This window comes from Xiphias gladius, chromosome 6 (genome assembly GCF_016859285.1).
Source record: "Xiphias gladius isolate SHS-SW01 ecotype Sanya breed wild chromosome 6, ASM1685928v1, whole genome shotgun sequence".
Lineage (NCBI taxonomy): Eukaryota > Metazoa > Chordata > Actinopteri > Istiophoriformes > Xiphiidae > Xiphias > Xiphias gladius.
In genome coordinates, this window is record NC_053405.1 from 25,581,471 (window position 1) to 25,597,294 (window position 15,824).

General features: G+C 40.6%; 1 protein-coding gene across 5 annotated transcripts in view; it reads right to left on the minus strand.

Annotated features, from left to right (window-relative positions):
• Positions 1–1,110: 1,110 nt before the first annotated feature.
• Positions 1,111–15,824, minus strand: part of kif1aa (kinesin family member 1Aa) — a 41,092-nt gene continuing 26,378 nt past the window's right edge. For 2 of the 5 annotated variants that reach the window (XM_040128680.1, XM_040128677.1), the window contains 23 exons: positions 15,612–15,730; positions 15,406–15,491; positions 15,188–15,317; positions 14,728–14,887; positions 14,526–14,616; positions 14,316–14,434; positions 14,144–14,199; positions 12,226–12,334; positions 11,954–12,020; positions 11,757–11,841; positions 11,555–11,660; positions 7,347–7,370; positions 6,766–6,880; positions 6,514–6,647; positions 6,374–6,435; positions 6,148–6,293; positions 5,094–5,282; positions 4,788–4,859; positions 4,560–4,681; positions 4,220–4,363; positions 3,928–4,120; positions 3,722–3,840; positions 1,111–3,608 (listed from right to left, as the gene is read on the minus strand). In XM_040128680.1, coding sequence (XP_039984614.1) covers positions 3,566–3,608; positions 3,722–3,840; positions 3,928–4,120; positions 4,220–4,363; positions 4,560–4,681; positions 4,788–4,859; positions 5,094–5,282; positions 6,148–6,293; positions 6,374–6,435; positions 6,514–6,647; positions 6,766–6,880; positions 7,347–7,370; positions 11,555–11,660; positions 11,757–11,841; positions 11,954–12,020; positions 12,226–12,334; positions 14,144–14,199; positions 14,316–14,434; positions 14,526–14,616; positions 14,728–14,887; positions 15,188–15,317; positions 15,406–15,491; positions 15,612–15,730 — 2,491 coding nt within the window. In that variant the 3' untranslated portion in view covers positions 1,111–3,565. Of the gene's footprint in view, positions 3,609–3,721; positions 3,841–3,927; positions 4,121–4,219; positions 4,364–4,559; positions 4,682–4,787; positions 4,860–5,093; positions 5,283–6,147; positions 6,294–6,373; positions 6,436–6,513; positions 6,648–6,765; positions 6,881–7,346; positions 7,371–9,440; positions 9,468–11,554; positions 11,661–11,756; positions 11,842–11,953; positions 12,021–12,225; positions 12,335–14,143; positions 14,200–14,315; positions 14,435–14,525; positions 14,617–14,727; positions 14,888–15,187; positions 15,318–15,405; positions 15,492–15,611; positions 15,731–15,824 lie in introns of all 5 variants that reach the window. The other 3 variants (XM_040128678.1, XM_040128676.1, XM_040128679.1) reach the window with 2 other exon arrangements.

The following is a 15,824-nucleotide window of genomic DNA, read 5'->3' on the forward strand; positions in this document are numbered from 1 at the left end:
AATTCAGAGTTGTTGTTTGTTGTTGTTTCTGTTGTTGTGTTTTATATATGATTTATTATATGAATTATAATCATTCGGAGTTTATTTTTGCTGATGTTCCATTCAGGGTTAGGGCGTTAACTGAGGCGTAAAAAAAAAAAAATCGCGTAAATTAGATTCGAGTAGACGAGGACCGAAGATTTAAATGACAATAAACAGAAATGTGTTACTCCCGTAACGCTGGCATGTGGTCATGGCAACTGTGGATTCCGCTGCCATGGTAACAACCAGGTACCGGATGCAATACACTGTAGCTTTTTGTTTGTTCTCCAACACTTCCGACAAAATACGTGACTTTTCAGTCAGTTCTTATCTGCCAGCCTACTAAAGTCAAAGGGCTGTTGTGCACCAAACGAAGAACACATAAAACATTGGGTCCGAACCCCAATTTATGTATTTAGTTATAGATATGAAATAGTACTGGTCACCAGATACAAAAACGAATGCAATATAGTCTATAAAAAAAGAGCAGTCCATTACTTTGTGTTGCATAATTTCCATGTTTATTTAATATATGACAATGTGTTTAGTGTACACAAACATTTGACGCTAAACTCCGACACTAAAAGACACTGACTGAACTACTGCCCATTTACAGATTTTGTAGATGGGTGCAACTTTATAATACAATGTTCACAGCAACCATGTTTATGTACAATGCAAAATAATTTGATAGTGCGAAGAAAAAAAAAAGATTAGATGTGGAAGCACAAAAATGCGAATGATAATCCTTCAAAAGGGAGGGATTAGAAAAGGTAGATTTTGTGAAGGCTGTCAGAGCATTGTGGTGAAGGTAGATACTGAAATAAGAGTCAAAGTGTGACAGTAAGGTAACCTACAGCATTACTCTGTACAAGATGCAACGCCTAACAGGGCCATATGATCCGATTACATCCCCCCACACATCAGTGGACAGATTATTACAGGTATGCCCCATATGGTTCCCTGATAATAACCGACCTACAATCAATAAGGAACCAGACTGTGAATCCAGAACACAAGTCAACACAATCACTCCAGCATAATAAGTATTTTCAAATATTGACATACATTCAGTGTGATTTTTTTTTTTGTGTGTGTGACCGCACCAACAAAACTTTGGTTGGCTCAAATGTGATGCACATTAAAAAGGCCCAATAAAAACACGAGGAATAATCTCAACATTGAGATCAGACTGGAGCTCACATTTAAGATTGGGGTTTAAAGGAAACGAGACAGAAATGAGAGCTTGAGACAGTGTAATGTACAGTGCGGTAGGTATTCCCTCAATGATGATGATATAGCTGGATAAAATACCACTGCAGTCTCTGCCGAGAAAGTGTGTGTGATAGACGTTGATCACTACAAGGATGATCAACTTGTTACGCAACCAACAAAAGATAGGAACAGACGTTTGACTGTTTGATTAATTTATAACTACTGACAGTTGTACACAGGTAGGGTTGTAAAATGTTTTGATTGGATAACTTCAAAATATGTCCACAACACACAGAATACTTTCCAATCTCACTAGAGTAAGATATTGTATGGATTACATTAGAAGCAAAAATGCAAACATACTGAACTGCTGTTACAGTTTGATCCCATACTAAAATTTACTGTGCCATTAGATACAGTAAAAAGAATATTCTTTTGTAAAGGTTACATGCTTTGAGAGGCTGTCCTCATACGTAAATGACATGTCACCACTGTCATGGAACATGCTGTCTAGGCTGGCTGACCTGAGGCATGCTCATCGATCGAACTGAAACGCTTCCGAAAATGCACAGCGGCATTTATCATCAACGATCAGCTGAACGAGTTGAAAAAAAGAAACAGGAGTGCAGTCTTACAGCTGCACTTTGACACTGTCAGCAGCATTGGATTTTTCCATTCAAAGCAGGACTGTTTAATAAATATCGTCATATGTATAATTCACACAAGATTTCTGTATGTATAAAAATGAAATATACTCTGTGTTATGGAAAGTTCCGTATGACATCTGATTGCCATATTAGAAATCTAATATTACCATAAATGCAACGTTTTGTCTGAATATGTAAGTGGTGGGTTGATGATGATGATGATGAAAAGCAGACAAGTGATGACGTTATCTGCAGACATTTCCGGAACAGTATTACAGCAGCATGAAGGATGTAGTTTCAAAGCAACTGGTGAAGAGGCATACTGTAAAATATGCCTATACAGTATGACTGAAAAGAGAGGCACTACATTTAATCAATATACATTTCATTCAGACAAACAGTTTCTTATTCTGTACTGTGAGGAACATTTTATACTTTTGATCACTTTGACAAGGTAGCTTTGTGCAGTTGCGAATGGACAGACCACCTTAATATTCTCTACCTAATATACTGATTGTGTCAGATGTATGTTAGTTGTTCAGCTGTGACTATCCTTACCTTAAAGGGGATATTATTATTCAGTCAATCAGGTAAAGAAACTGGCCAATCATAACGTTATGAAATTGTTTAACTCGCATTAATCGCATGGGGACAAGGTTGTATCATTCAAACATTTAAGGAACTTATATTAAAAAGTGCAGTGTGCAGAAATTGCACGGTGCTACTACTTTAGAAATATAAATGTCTTTGTAAATAAATACATGCAGAAATAAATAAAGCAGTTAAATATCTAAATATATCACAATTTAAAACAAATAAAATTCAGGTAGAGAATGAGATTAAATTGGGAGGATTAATGGGATGATATCTGATTACTGAACGGGTGAATGTAGATACCCACAGTGCTCCTACAAGTAGCTAAAACGACATGGATTTATCAAAATGTCACAAGAACATGAAGTTTATGACGATATGCCATGCCCTTGCCAGGCTGTGTGTGCTAAGGTTTCTAAGTAGTTTTAGGGATAGGATGCAGATTACTCAATGTCAGGTTTCATGGACCAGAAAGAAGAGAGAAATATTCTGAAGAGTTACACTCAACTGTCATTTTTTTCTTTTAGCACATATTTTCTTGCTGTATGTTGTATGCAAACCAGTTTAGACACTGTATATATATAGCTGTAGAGTAGAGCAGAGAAGAATCTGCATGTTTGCCTATTTACTGATGCAAATGTAGCAATGTGATCCTCACTGACATGGCAGCTTTAGGTAAGATAAATGTCACTGCATTTTTTTAAGGAATAAATGCATAAGGCTCGATGTGTCACTGACAACAACTACAGTACAGAACCATACGTATGTAATCTGAGATAAGAAACTGTTGCTACTTCGTCCTTTTTCTTCATTCGTCCAGCTATGAATACACTCCAGTACAGTACAGTGACAGCTTTTTGAAGAGGTTCTTCAGACTACGAGACTCACACCGCAGCAAAGGCCTGACACAAAATGGGCGCTTTAGGTGCCGAGGACACTAGTGATAAACTGAGAACGGGGAAAGATTGTTGTTGGTGATGGTGGTGGGGACGGGGCTCAGCACAGGGGGAGGGATAAAGACAAGGATCTATGTACATATAAGTCTTTGCGTTCATCCTTCTCTCATGAAATTTGTTCAGAGTGTTGTTTCACATCCTCATCTGTCCAGCTCGTCTTCTTGACAGCTTTGACCTGAGAGGCAGATGTGAAGATGCATATCAAATATACAACATTTCTGCTTATAAGTTTTTTACTTTGACTTATGAAAGTAGTTTTGTCAGGGAGATGATTTGGAATTTTTTTACCTGATGGTTCCAGCAAGGAGAGGATTAAACGCATATAGCCAGTCATGCATCTCTTTATCATTAGTGGCTTGAAGCAATATTCCGCGATGTTCTGTACACACAGCGAATGTGTTTGGGGTCTGTTGAGAAATACAAAAAAGTAAGAGATTATTGTGGCAGAAGAGAGCAGAAAGAGGGAATTTCAGGGAGTTTGGTAGACCACCTACCTTTAGCATTGCCTGCTGGTCCTCACTGTACTCCACCTGAGCAGAGGACAGATTGAGAATAGCCCGCTCCACCGTGTCTCTTTCTGTGTTGTAGATGTAGACGTATGGCCGCCGCACCACAACATACCGCTTCACCCATCCATTGGTGTGTGGCTCCAAGAAATGTATGTAACCTTTCTTTGACACAATGGGGCTGAAAAACAGAGGTCAGATGTTACCACATGTGAAACCAAGAAGTTGTCTTCACAACGCAAAGTGATGACATTTTTTGGCGCTACTGTAGCAGACTCACCTGACTCTAATCTCCTGGATATCAGGGACAAATTTGCGGGTGCGAGGCTTTGCTTCAGAGGCTCCACTGATGGACTTCTTGGCCTCCGCGTCCTGCTGTGTGTCAGGACCGGGGCTGACGGCGCGAGAGCGAGGCATAGGTGGTCTGTAGTAGAAAAAGAAGAGGCTTTTGAGCCCTTGTAACAAACCAGCTCCCTACACCCTATGGGACTCCTACTTACTTTACAATGACTTTCTGACAACACCATCCTCAGTGCTTCATGTTATCCAACTACCAAACATTTCATTGAAAAGAGAGGAACACACGGTTTGTAACACACAACATTTGGCTTAGGACTGACCTGAGTTCCGTGTTGCCATAGCAACCCTCAACCAGCGAAGGGCATGTTGAGGAGGGTGTGATTGTGTTGAGAGCAGAAATTGAAGTGGAGTCTCTTAGTGTTGTGACAGACATCTCTGAGATCTGTAACACACACAAACACACAGATGCATGCTGGACCAGCTAAAGTATGTGGAACCAATCAACAGACTCTAGTCATATTTTCGTCATATATATTGGAAAGCACTACCTTGCTTTCACTGGCGCTGACACACACATGGCCGTATTCTCTGTTGAAGGAGTGAGTGAGCAGCCGCAAACACTGTCAAAAGGACAGAGAGCTTAAAATGTCTGTTTATGAAGTTTGACACAACAAAATCGCATCTGTGATCATGAAAATCAAGCATTCTGACTATATTTCTGTTTGCCATTAATGTATATACGTTCATGTGCACTTCCTCTTCTCATGACAGAGATCATAGAACAGAACAAAATACAGTCAAGACTGCACAAGTCAAACCTGAAATTACATATTTACAAAATAATGATGCCTGACCTTGGCAGCGAGCTCCCTCTGCCTCTCAGTGGTGATTTCAGAGCTGGATCTGACTTCCTGGTCGACCTCAGGGGGCTGAGGAGACTCACTCAGCTCCTCGGTGACACAGGACTGCAGGGACTCTTGGCCTATGAGTAGGGTAGACTCCAGTTTCTCTCTCAGCAAGAGGTAATGTTTGGTCTTCTCCACCTGAGAGATTGGGGGAAAAACATCACAGTCATCGTCAACAGACAATGTCCCTCACTTAAGCTTAGAGAAAGGTATCTGTAAGCAACTTTTGGGGATAGAAGAGGAAAACTGTTTATTTGACAAATTCCAGTCCGGTTTCCATCAGACACAGCACAGAGATGGCTCTCTGCACCGATTTCGATACCATAAATAATAACATTAAATGAGATAGTCTGAGGATGTGTGTTGGGATATTTGGTGGCCTAAAGCTCTTGAATGCATGCTCCCTTATCCATCATATTCGTCAGATCCTTATCCAGTTTGAGGAGTGTCTCTTATCATTGCTATGCTGATGATATCCAATTTGATGTCCTTGTTTTTAGTGGAACCTGGGGTACTTTCAAAATTGGCTACTTTACATAATTGTTTACAGAAAATCAGTGCCTGGATGTCTCATAGTTTTCTGCAGTTGGGGTCAGACTGCATTTTTAGTAGGTAATCCTAGTAAGTGAAAGCAAAGGCTTTCATAACAGTATGTTTGGACACATTTATGGAGAATTCTGGTAACCATGGCATAACCAGAGGTACACAGCTTTCACCGCAAAGCCCTCCTGTGAACACACCATGTCTGTGTAACGGAGCATATTTCATATGTACAGTAAATTATATGTAAATTAGGGGCTGAATCTAATTTACCACTGTGGACCAAAGACCAAATCTCCATTCATTTAGATGTTTTGAGAATTATCATTAAATAGATGATTTAGAGGCAAATGTTTTGGAACTTCCATGTTCAATAAATGAGGGCCACTGGTATGTGTCTTCAGATCCTACTTAACTTAACCGCTATGAATTGCTATAAAAGAAAGAAACATTTGCTCCTCACATCTTGAAGGAGGCTGAGTTTCTCCAGCTCCCACTGGTGGTCCAGAATGAGGCTGTCACTGCGAGGCCTCCACCCAGCCAAGTTCTCCTCCCCACGGACGTAAGCCACCGAGGTGTCCAGCACCCGCCTGCGTCTCCTCTGCATGCCTGGGGTGGGACAGGTGCAGGATTAGAAATGTTGCAGAATGGAGCTTAATTCAGAGTGGTAACTATGTCTTGACTCTCACCTGGGCTTCCTGCATCTGCCAGGTGACATAAGCTGACCTCATAAACTCCAGTTACACGGTTTCTAAAAAAAAAAAAAAAAATCAGCAGGGTGGACTGGACACAGGACATTTCATGATGTTTTTCAGAGTTTCAAACTCACCCATCTGCCGCTCTAAAGCTTCCAGTACCAAAAAGGTTGCGAATAGAGCGGGAGGCTGAGAGCTTTGTGTCTCGAGAGTAAAAGACCATGCAGATATCTTTGGTTATGACTGCGGGCTGGGTGCAGTTCTCCATCTGCAATTGATAATAGTGGAGAATTTGCTGAAATTGCTCCTCTAGAGCAATTTACAAAAGTACTCTGGTACAGTAAGAGCTATTTCTGCCTTTTGTAAATGCAGGCGGTGTACTGTACCTCCAGATAGGCTGAGAGGGTCATGTAGATCTTCTCTCCATATGGAGTGACTCGGTTGAGTAGCAGAGAGTTGTGCATGGAGCTATCCCAAGCGGCCTCAAAGCGGTAGAAGGTCCTGAGGTGGTTTGTTGGACAAGAAGCCAAGAAAATGAACCAGCAGACAAAATTTAAGCAATAAAGTAGCAGTCAGAGCTAAACCCAAGCTAGTGTTTGTCGACCTAACAACAGAGATGTTAACATAAAAATCAACACTTCAATTATCAAAAAAATACTTCACATACAAAAAGATGTGCATTTGATACACTGAGAACATAATATTATGATTGGAAAAAAAAAAGGCACCAAATTTATTGTTGGAATCGTACAGTATTTAAACATTATAGTGACTATTCCTCAAAATCTCAGTATAAAAAAGTGGTAATGAAATCTTTTTGCATGCAACAGGCTGACTGAGTTGATGTTCTGCCTTGTACAAAACACCATAGAAAAGCAAAGAGAGGTGGGATGAGTATTAGTACAGAAAAAAGGGAAGGGGGGATGAGAGACAGCCTGAAGAAATGAGGGACAGAGCAGTGAAATACCTATTCTCAACTCCCAAGGAAATGCTGTGAGAAAGAAGAAATCAGCAAAAGAATAGAAAGTGAGAGTCAGGCAGTGTGTGCTGGTTATGCGCTTGTGTGGCTGGGATGGTGTTTGTCTTTTTTCACACTGTTATCTCATTATGTAAACACTGCCGTGGAGAGTACATCTCACCCATAAGAGACAAGTTGAGAAGTCCTGTGGAAGGTGCTGATCGACTTGCAGTCGCTCATCCTGCTTTACCATTGAAAAGGTCAAATAAAAGCACATGACCATTCTTCATGCAAAACAATACTGCTTTGTCTTAGGCCTCTGATTTACTCAGTACATTAATGTACATGATTTTTCCCATTTACCCCAAGGGGAAATAATCACACACTGAAACCAGTTATTCTTCTGGCCCGCAGCCCAGTACGGCCTTAAATCTAAAAAAGATAATCCAAGCAAGAATTGTAAAAGGAAACTAATGTTTCTGTAAGCCATAAAAACAGACTGAATGGACTCTTCATGAGGTTCAGATGTTGGGCCCAAATGGCCTTGGACTGAGGTGACCTTGTGGGAAAGTGGACATTGTGACACCCAGAAGAAAGCAAACAGCCAGCAGTAGAGAACTGACTGCTTCATTGTGAGAGTTAAGGGGATTCAGCGTAGAAGTGCCCTGTTTTTGTATGTAATTAACAAGTGCATTCACACACACACACACACACACACACACGCACGCACACACACACACACACACACACACACACACACACACACACACACACACACACACACTCACGCACGCACACACGCACGCACACACTGCTTTCCCAGTAGTAGAAACCTGTTCGCGTACAAGACAAGGAAGCAATTTCCTCTTTGCACTACACCAACATGTGCTTCTCTACATTTTACTACCTCCTAAAAATGCAGGAGCCAGGATTGAAGTCATGCTGCTGGCGTAACATGTGAGGAACCGTTTGTTTCTGGTGTTTGGCAGAGTTTCACTGAGGTACAAGCAGGATTTAAAAATATTCACAACATTGCAGTAATTATGGGAAAAGTGCTACTGGTGAGGTAATTGTTCACTAGATTACATTTTAATAGATGCATTTGAATACTATGCCAGGGTTGGTACTGTAAATGATGCTATCCATAATACAGCACTTGAGTAACAGTGGATGACTAGTGTTCCTGTTACTATTCTGCAGCTGTGATGGGAAGCACTCTGAGTCCCTTGGTATTAGAGGTAACTAAGAAAACCATATCCATGGATTCAAAATATTGCTTCACTGCAAAGGTCAACAACATGAAAATAATAAACAGAGTGGAGAGAGTGAAGGGGAAGATGACAGTTTTTCCAAATTTTATGAATGTTCTTGCTGAGTACAGGATGCATCTCTGCCTTTGTTGTTTCAAAATAACTGTTAAAGTAATGGATCACTACCACCCTCTACTGGCAAGTAGTACTAAAACATCGTATTCATACTGAAATCTGTAAGTTCCTCCACTTTAATTCTTATAGACTACAATCATGTTGGATATGAATTTGCTGCCTTTTAAATTGAATCTATGAATACATTAGCATCTGTAAACAATCAGGAGAAGGACAGAGTAAAAGGATGCTAATGCGGGCAACATTTTACAATTCCTTGTTTCTGTCCTAAAGACAAATGCAAGAGTGATGTATTATTGACTGTACACTTTCTGTAATCAGCCTTATAACATAAGGTCCTGTAGCAACTGCTGAAGTGGAAACAGAGAGTGTGATACTGGCCCCACGACACCTCCAGCAGAGACACAGCCAAGGACAGTCTACGTGAAGCACAGCGAGCCATGCAGACCCTGTCCATCATAAACTGCAGCCTGATAACAGGTCAAACACACACCCAGCGCAGCAAGAGAACCAGGGACATGCAGGAAAGTTTCCCTCACTTCTCATGAGAGGGAGAAAACAAAGAGGCACAGATGAAATGCTGACAGTAATGGCAGAGTAGAAGAGAAGGAAACAAAATCACTGGGGGCTAACTTGGAACGACAGAGTGTAGAGGACGTTAAAAAGATGAGGTGTTTGTGTAACTTAAGAGCACGGGAAGAGAGGCAAAATAATATACCTAGGCATGTCCGAATCAAGAAACTGTCTGCAAAAGCAAAAAACAACATTCCGTTAGTGGACTGGAGGGAGAAAAATGTTAGCATCCATTTATACTTTGATGTTAGTATTAGCAAGACTGAGCAGGGACCACACTGGACCACAGCCTGGTGCTGGGCCCTTAAACCTAATTATTGGCTATTGAGGCCATAACAGCACAGTAAAGTATTTGTATTGTTTTGAAGGTCAAAACCCCAGGGGTGCAGCACCACGGTCAAAGAAAGGCTGGTTGAGCAGGGCCACTGGTCAGAGCTGCTTGGAGCATTTGGTTGCTTTCAACTGAAACTCAGTAAACCCTGGTCTGGGTGATCATGTTGTTGGCATTGTTAGGCTTTTGGGAGAGTGGTTGGAAAAGCAAAGGGATAAAGCAATGAGCCAAAACCAGAGGGTCACAAAAATCACAAGTTAAAATAGCAAAATTCCTTTAAAAAATAGCCTACATTTTTGATGTATTTAACTTGGGTGATATGATAATTAAGGCCAAAGGACATAAGGACAGAAAATCTACACTGATATTTTTCCATATAACACACTAAATATACTGTGAAGGCATTATGTGTGATACATAGTACTACTGAACAGTTATTGTGCCACCATACACTGGTGATGGTAAGTGATTTTAGATGTTAAAAGGGAAACCAATGAAGAGTTAATAGTCCTTGTGCCAGTAATTAATGTATATCTTAAGTAAACCTACAAACACGAGCTCACATAATGGGGCAAGCCTTAAAAGAAACCTACTACCCTCTGCTGGCTGGCCGCAGAAAAACATTATCCAATAAGATGTCACAGTCACAAACAGCAACATAGTTTGTACTAACTTTTGTCCGTCGGTTAATTTTATGAGGTTAGTAAAAATGTTTGCAAATTTCAGTACAATATTAGCAATGACATTGGTCTGTTGTTTCTCCTAACTGTTAATCAGTCAGACTGCACCTTCTCCTGGCTTTTAGTCTACTCTACAAACTAGGATGCAATCGAATAACACACCCAGAAACACCATTTTCAGGGCTTTAAATGAGGCCTTACATAGGGCATTGCATGTTAAAGGCTGATTAACTACAGTCGGTGATTCGTAAATATCGAGAGTCAACCAATGGATTCAATAAAGTGATGATGAAATGTTAATATGTCCAATGCATGACATCATATTGACTCCGTATATAGATAGTTTAAGGTGTGTTAGTGACTTTACACTACTTTTAGTGATACATGCTGCTGGATAAGTTAGAAAGACATGCATTTTTATTTCATCTTGGGGCGCTACAGTATTAATTAGTGAAGGTCTGTTTATACAGAAGTGAGATGTAGTAAAATGAGGGTGCTGGGTAAAAATGAAAGGCCCTTAAAGCCCATAAGCAGGTCAGTATTGGGGTTAGTAGATCTAATCATGGTTGAGAGATGAGAGGGGTTAGAGGTGAGGTAATTAACAAGGTGAGATGGAACATGTAGGTGCAATGATGACAATCAAACAACGAGAGCACAAATTAACACCAAGGAGGGTCGCACAGCCAGCATGGACAAGTGAATTCGTAACTACTGATGTGGCAGATTTAAGTTTTAAAAAAGGTTAGGTGTAAATAAATCAAGGAAATGTTTTCTAATATTGCCCATGGTCACTCTGGATGATTTTGTGTGTGACCTCCTGCAGTTAGAGATAGGAAACTACAGCAGATTCATGCAGACACATTATTAGAAGCACAAAATAACTTGCTGAGGTTTGCTATAACATTCAGGATTTGCTTCTTCATCCATGCTTCTTTCCTGAGGACTACAGCTGGTTCACTATGCCATGCATCTGCCTGTGTGTCGTGTTCCAGAGCATTAACTGCCACAGCAGTAATTAAGCAAGGTCCTCAGATGAGACCATTGTTGAATGATAGAGCGGTTTCCAAATTCAGCCAAGCTGCCACAATTGTAGAATAAATGCATCTGTGGCTAAACGTTTCTAAATTTGAATTCACTAAGCTAAAGGAACATACAAAAGATACACTGGCGCAGTGTTGTACTTCATTTGAAAAGATCTTGCAGCTGTAAAGTAATGTGTTTCCATCAACCGTCTTCACCATTACGTACCTGTCATCTTGCATGGGCCTGACATACCCGGCAGACAAGATATTGAGGGAGAGAATATTGGGGTCAATGATGGTCTCATCAGCTTCGGGGGTGTTGCGGAGACGTCCTGGGAAAGCACACATACCTCGGTAACAACTATTCATACACGTTGATGGTGAAATGTTTGGTTTTCAGGGTAAGAAGGCCTGGAAACAGAACTTACCCACAACAAGCTCACGGACTTCCTTCCACTCCATGTCACCTCCTGATTCATGTACAATAGTAACAGTGATTCTTCTTTGGAGGCCCTAAAGAGGTGAAGAAAAGTAAGACCGCAAAGAAAGAAAATGAAGTGTGGTTATGTTCAGTACATTTAAAGAATTCCAAATATTATATTTACCCAAAGTGCGACTGACGTACCTGATGCAGTAGGAATGTGCCATGGCAAGGCATTCCTCCTCTGTGGTCCACCACCGCAGGGATGTAGCTGGAAAGACACAGATGAAAACAGGCCTCACTGGATTTATGGTACAAGGGAGATTTCTGTGGTCCCAAGTTTTCTAATAATTATCAAATTTATGTCTTCAACATTAAATTTCATGGAAAGCTCTGCAAAATGATTCCAAGAATCTGCTGAGTGAAAATGAACTTCAGCACTAGACGCTTTGCGAGGATTGACACACGACACTCACTCTCCATTGGCTTCCAGCTCACAGATCTCGAAGAATACCATGAGATCATATTTACAGTGGCAGGTTCCTGCCTGTGGGCGAGTCATGGTTGTCAGCTTGGTGGCAGGTACTGTGTTGAAAAAGGAGATAGAGCAGGTTATAAAGGAAGACGGTTTGAGTTTAAACAGAGAGCAGACTAATGGCTATGAACAGGGAGCTGAGAGCAGCTCTAACCCTACAAAGGAAGGAGAAAGGGAAGAAAAAAGGATCCAGTCAGTTCTGTAGAAGGATGTCCTTTCCTTCGGCAGATTTCTTAGCAATTCTACAGTCCTCTCTTAAAGGAGAATACCAATAAGTTTTCATAGAAAAATCTTCGTTTCCTTGTGTAGTTTGATAATTGTATTTGTAAACCTTTACTAGCTCTGGCTCTGTGGGTTCTCACTTTGCCCTAACCCTTTGTATACATAAATACAGACTGAACCATTCTGTGCATGAGGAAAAGCATATGCACAAACTCCTTAAACAGTATCCCCTTTAAAAGTATGTTTTTTATGATTTTTGATCATAATGTTTTCTGTAGAAATGATTAGGTTGTGTCTGACTATGAGCTAACTGCATTCCTCAAATTTAAGATAGTTCCCCAAAAGGTGATCAGATTTAAGAGAGAGTGTGCATGAAAAAACACTCACATGCATCCCAGAGGTTGCATCCCAAGCTCAAGCAGAAATAAACTACATAGAATATTATAAATATTACATGTAGTATGTTATGTATTTGTATTCTTCTGCACATATTTACACAACCATTTGCATATTAAACAAATAATGTATACAGCATGAATTAAGTATTGTGATGTATATAATGTATTATAGCATTCAAATGTTCTTTTCCCTTCCTGAATTCTCATTTTGTTGTACTTATTATGTCAAATAGTTCATTATCAGTTTTCTGACTCTGTTTCTTGTGGTGCTCTAACATGTGAATTTCCCCTCCGGGGATCAATAAGTCTTATCTTTTCTGTTATGTGTAATATATAAATTTACAATATAATGTACTGTATTAGTTAACATTCCTATGTGAGAAAGTATCATTCCTTACTACTGTAGCAGAAAGGCAATGTGATTCAGTTCAAGAGGAGCTCAAAATAGGGAACTGCAGGGAGAATCCACCACAAAGATTAACAGTAAACACACAATATACTAGAGAGCCAATCCAAATGAATGCTGACACAAGAAACATCCTTTTTTATATCAATTCACATCATTCTTAAAACTATTAGAGCTTCTATTAGTCAGGGAACAGTAACTGTAATATAAAATATAGCAGAATAAATATATATATATATATATATATATATATATATATATAATATATAATAATGCTTCAGCAAAACTGATGCTTGTTGTCACAGCAGCTTGAATCTCTACATTAGAATAATACATATTGTTCTTTGAAACAATAGTTATTCAATGAACTGTAATTTGGCATGACAGTCACTTGGTTTTGATGTATCTTTTACTGTGAGTTACGCCAAGATAAACACTTGATATAAAAAAGGTTTTCAGTTGCAGGATTCTCTTGGATTTGACATCAATAACCAACCCGGCTTCTGAGCTTTAATAACTGAACAGATAGAGGCGGGCGGAGCTGGCAAGTGAGCTCGCTCGTTTGCTTCCAGTAGGAAAGAAGCAGTCAAGCCAGCGGCAGACAGGGCATGGCCTGACAGCGAGTCCACCAGCGCCCCATTGAACACATCTGGGACCAGGAATCGGATCAGCTCCAGCGATTTCTCCCAGTCTGGTGAGGCGTCAGAGTCCACTGCTCAGACCCAACAACATGAAGCTAAGATGACATGACTTGCAGGTAGACCAGTACAAAGACTATGCAACACACATAAATCATGGAATTAAAGAAAAATAACCCCAGCTTGAAGTTTTACCTGGTTTGGACAGAGGCATCACTCGTGGGAACTGTCTTCTGCAGGGACGTAATGGACTGGTTGTGGAAATAACAATACACAGTTATGTGTCATTATGAAAACTCAACAATAAAGATTATGTCTTTGTCTGTGCAGTAAACTTTATTCATTATATGAACACTTATCATAATACCTGATGATATCTTTACAGAGAGGAAGAAAAGGCTGTTTCTGGTAGTGTCCAAACACTTCAAACACAATTGGCTGTGTCTTGATGTAGTCAACAAAGGATTTAGTAACTTCAACGGCGATCTACAAAAACAAAACAGTGATTTTAATTCCGTGACCTATTGGAACCAACAACAACAAATCATTATACAGGATCTGTGTGGATGTTCCTTACATTCTGCACATGGTAGAAACCAAGAGGAGGGCCGCGGCCTGTGTTTTTTAGGGGTTCAGTAGAGAAGGCCTCATCATGGCGGTGGATGAAACTGAAATCAAAATAGCAAAACATAACAATTTACATATGAAACTGTAAACGAAATATGATAAATACTGAAAATCATTACAGTAATTCTGCAAACATTTTGATGAATGCTTACTTGAACTGGCAGAAGATATCAGCATATTCTGCAGAGATGCTAGAAGCCTGCAGGACGGTTACCCTGAAGGTAAAAACATTACCAATCCTGAGGTGCTCCAGAGCATCCAACGGGCCTTCCAGACTGGCCTTCGGCGGATTCTCCAACTCGTCTGCACCAGCTGTGAGGAATGCAAAACAAAAATTAGATACAGGTTAAAGCTTGCAGTCCAGGGAGCCGGCCAAGTTGCGTTGATTGTCAGTACACTCAGCTGTGTTCTGTTTGGGGCAGCGACTTGGGCTGATTTGTGTTGAGAACTGTGAGTCTTTCAGTCTGGAATGACTAACAGCGAGGTGTGCTAGAATCAGTGGGTGTCCTACTCAGTAAGACACCAGAAACACACACATACACAGACACACACACACACACACCCAAACACACGAAACGTGTCCATTCACTCATAAAATACGATTACCCGCACATGTATTGTTGTTGACCTCATCAGCTGAGGGTCCCATTTCTGTGTTCTGCCCCTCCCCCTCCACGATACGAAGCTCCTCCTGGGAAATCCCTGTACGGGACAGTCCTACAGAGCAGGATTCTGACTGGAACTGCAAAAGCAAGATGCAAAAAACACTGATTAGTAGGTAACTGTGTATAAACAAGTCCCATATATAGTACATTTAGTGAATTCTCTACCTTTTCATATTGCTGATCCTCGAATGAGATTTTGGCAGTGCCTGACTGCCTCACTCCTGACCCGTAGTCGGGAGCTTCCTCATCCGCTGGAGGGAAACACAAAGCACCTTCACTTCACTCCCTCAAGAAGTCACACACAGCCTGTCCTTACGATCCCCTCCTGCCCTTTCTCTCAACAATGGTGAGGCTGAGGATACGAGCCTTACCTGATATGGCCTGCACTGCCACCCGGAGGAAGCCTTTTACTTCTCCCTTCTCACTGACGATGGCCACACGGTGGACGAGAGGAACTGGGTACAGCAGGTTACTCAGATAAACAAAAGCCCTGGACAGGAAGCAGAAGGAGAGAGAGAAAAAAATAAAAGATTAAAAACAACGAAGCTGAGGAGATGTGTCACACTTGATAAATTTGACTGGAC